The sequence below is a fragment of the Phytophthora infestans genome, genomic scaffold, assembly GCF_000142945.1.
Source record: "Phytophthora infestans T30-4 supercont1.1866 genomic scaffold, whole genome shotgun sequence".
Classification (NCBI taxonomy): domain Eukaryota; phylum Oomycota; class Peronosporomycetes; order Peronosporales; family Peronosporaceae; genus Phytophthora; species Phytophthora infestans.
Genome location: NW_003306797.1, coordinates 1 through 3,583, shown reverse-complemented (window position 1 = coordinate 3,583; position 3,583 = coordinate 1). Strand labels below are relative to the sequence as shown.

The window sequence follows — 3,583 nt, the reverse complement described above, 5'->3', positions numbered from 1 at the left end:
ACGAACGGCCAAAACGATTAAACTGGCCCGGAAGGGTATGGTACTCGACCTTGGAGGAATAGGGAAAGGTTATGCGGCCGATAAAGTCGCTGAATATTTGAAAGGTCAGGGAGAAGTCCTGCGCGTAGAAGCCCTCGATGGAGACCGTGCCCAGGCCGTTGTGCTGGATGACCTTGTCGTCGGCCGGGCGCGCGCCACCGCCGATCACCTTGGTCACGCTGCTGGCCGAGCCGCCCTTGATGCTCAGCGCGTCCTCGCACACGTCCTCCCACCACACGTTCTGGATCGTGCAGCCGTTCTGCTCGCAGTGCACGCCCTCCATTTGGTCCTTGCCGATGATCACGTTCTTGAGCGTGGCACCGGGCTCCACCATGAAGACGGCCGTCTGCCACCCGCTCTCCTTCTGGCCGCCGCACTTGACGTTCGAGCGCGCGTACGTCTTCATGCCACCGTCGAATGTCTGGCCCTTCTTAACCGTGTACGGATCCTTCAGGTAGACCGTTCCCTTGCTGGCAGGCCACGACCCGGTGGGCATGGGGGCGGCCTCGGAGCGCATGGAAGCGCCCGAGGCGACGGAAGCCACGGCGGCGACTGCGACGGTGAAGACGGAGATGACGTTGACCATGTTGAGGATGGAGTAGTTGAGTATCGAAGTTTGACGGTTGGTTACTTGGTTGCTGGTCGGTAGCTTGTAGCGAAGAGCGAAAATTGAATAATGAGGTGGGGTGAGGAAGTCTTCTCGGGGTTGTTCTCAAATATCGCGACGATAGCCGTTGTTGGTAAAGTGTCGTCAAGGTGCAACCAGGAGTCGGTTGGGCTGTCAGTCACCAAGAAAGTGGTAAACGTTAATGCAATGGGGACAAATCATGTCGTCGAGATCCGTTGCCGTGAACGCCGGCTCCTGGACGCCAGATGTAGAGGTGACAACAGCAGTAGAGAGTTCGTTGGATCACTTGACGTCTACAGTCGGACACGAAGATGACCACTGTGTACCACAGTGTGTTCGAACGCCACATACGACTAATTTTCCTGCCTCGTATCCAGCTGTGCCGCTCGTCCATAAGAGGAGGTGGCCTAGGCCCTTAATAACCTTTTGTACGCCATTTTATTTGAGCATGGCTGCGGCTAGCAGAAAACAGTGCCCCCTCCCGATAATTCTGGCGGTTCCTGAACAAGACAAACACCAATAACAAGGTCGATTAACTAGGGCGGTGAGGTACTGTAGTTTTAATTGACTAAGGTTAATCACGAAACAAATCGTAACCTCACGCCGTCTTAGAGGGCCCATCTGATGATCGGTGCCTCGAGGATAAGCGTCGAATGGCGACTTTTCAATTTAAAGTATTAATACAGCAAAAGTACTAAGAGAACGGACAGCGAAACCATCGCTTGATCGCTGCGGCATCGTCGGTCAAAGTCAGCCTACGTTTCCGCGTTGCGACACATCCAATCTGGTACCCATGCACAGAATGTGTGGACGGATGAAGGGTTGAAATGCGATTGTAAGGCGACTACGCACTCGGACTCGGACTGCGTCACAACGTGGCTCGTGAGAGGGGCCAATTTTCACCTCGTTGTCGCCGTCAACTTGTCGGTACCGAACACAACGGAGACTTGATATCCGCCGGTTGCGCCGAAACTTCGACGCTCTAGCACCCCACAGTCGACTAAAAGACCTGTGTAGACTAATTACTCGCTGGTGATCGAGTGATTAAAACAACTTAAGATGGCAAAAACTTCGACGACGCTCGATCCGAGAAGGCCTCTTTCGTGACCCTACAGTAACAGTTTCGGGTCTCACGAATTGTTTACGGTAAATCTTGGTCGATTTGTGAGCGCGAACGAAAACAACCAATTAAGACGCGAAAGAGTGCGCACAGGACAGCACAGTGTGTGGTTGCACAATTAATTGAACGAGAGTGTACGTATATATATGCACATCACTGTTGGGCGCTGTAGGCAACCCGCAAAAGCACCGCTTCTAAGGCAGATTCATCGTGTTGGGTGGTCAGTGATATTTTGCAAACACCCGCTCCGTGCTTTCGGTTTCCTTCTGACAGAAGCTGCCCAGACAATAGTACCGCGTTCTCCCGCGTTATGATACAATCCGCTTCGTTTATACCGGAGGTCGGCATGTATTTACATAACATCTATATTTGTGAAGCAAAGTTGACACCGTACAGCGTGGCTTCAAATTGATACTGAGCGTCTTAGTTGTTGTGAGTTGAAGCAATAGCAAGGGAGCATTGCGCGGGTACCGGTCTTACCGTTGATCGAAAATTGATCCCCGTGACCCCCTCACTGAGAGCGGTGACATAATATGAATAGACATGACAGTATTAGAACTCGGTATTGTCTATTAGTCATCAGCATCGTAGAAGTAGATAAAAATACAAACAATAAAAAGAAAGTGAAGCACATCTAAATTTCTATTGATTTACTCATGGACAAAACGATTAACGCCGATTCCACTACATACAAATGGCGAGCAATGCTGGCGGACTACCAATCCAAACACGAGTCCTGGAGCATTGGGTATTGCAAACCTTCTAGCTTATGCGTAGGAGATGGTGCTGGTGGAGTACTGGCAGAGCGACCCCGACGGACCGGCGCCCAGCTTCTTGGGCTCGCCCAAAGTGGAGCCCTGCGACCACTGGCACACGTCCACCTTCTTGCCTTGATCTTGATGTTCTGGAGCGTGGCCTGGTCGCCCCAGTTCTTGTTCACCGTCACGAGGCTCACCTTGCCGTTCACGGCCAGCACGTTCGTGAGGCTCACCTTGCGAGACTTGTCGCCGCACGTGCCGCACGAGCGGTAGAGCTTGCCGAAGTCCTGCGCGTAGAAGCCCTCGATGGAGACCGTGCCCAGACCGTTGTGCTGGATGACCTTGTCGTCGGCCGAGCGCGCGCCACCGCCGATCACCTTGGTCACGCTGCTGGCCGAGCCGCCCTTGATGCTCAGCGCGTCCTCGCACACGTCCTCCCACCACACGTTCTGGATCGTGCAGCCGTTCTGCTCGCAGTGCACGCCCTCCATTTGGTCCTTGCCGATGATCACGTTCTTGAGCGTGGCACCGGGCTCCACCATGAACACGGCCGACTGCCACCCGCTCTTCTTCTGGCCGCCGCACTTGACGTTCGAGCGCGCGTACGTCTTCATGCCACCGTCGAATGTCCGGCCCTTCTTGACCGTGTACGGCTCCTTCAGGTAGACCGTTCCCTTGCTGGCAGGTCACGACCCGGTGGGCATGGGGGGGCGGCCCTCGGAAGCGCATGAAAGCGCCCGAGGCGACGGAAGCCACGGCGGCGACTGCGACGGTGAAGACGGGAGATGACGTTGACATTGTTGAGGATGGAGTAGTTTGAGTATCGAAGTTGACGGTTGATTACTTTGTTTGCTGGACCGGGTACCTTGTAGCGAAAAACGGAAAATGAAATAATAGGAGTGAAGTGAAAGTGGCTTCTCCGGGGTTAGGTCCCCAAAATATCGCCGAGAACGGCAGCTGAGTCGGAAAGGGTAGACGTACAAAGTGTGACACACGTGAATACGGGTTTGGGCCTGGACAAGTCCCCGCAGAGAGATG

The 3,583-nt window shown here is 54.0% G+C and overlaps 2 protein-coding genes across 2 annotated transcripts; one reads left to right on the top strand and one right to left on the bottom strand.

Annotated features, from left to right (window-relative positions):
* Nucleotides 1-167: 167 nt before the first annotated feature.
* PITG_22228 (polysaccharide lyase, putative) lies at nt 168-497 on the top strand (the record flags this gene model as incomplete). The annotated part of the gene is made up of 1 exon (XM_002909879.1): nt 168-497. One exon carries the CDS (start codon nt 168-170, stop codon nt 495-497), a length of 330 nt encoding a protein of 109 aa, XP_002909925.1.
* Nucleotides 498-2,502: 2,005 nt separating this feature from the next.
* PITG_22227 (pectate lyase, putative) lies at nt 2,503-3,201 on the bottom strand (the record flags this gene model as incomplete). The annotated part of the gene is made up of 1 exon (XM_002909878.1): nt 2,503-3,201. A coding segment is annotated over one exon (699 nt), but the record flags the coding sequence as incomplete, so codon positions are not given.
* Between the last annotated feature and the right edge of the window lie 382 nt (nt 3,202-3,583).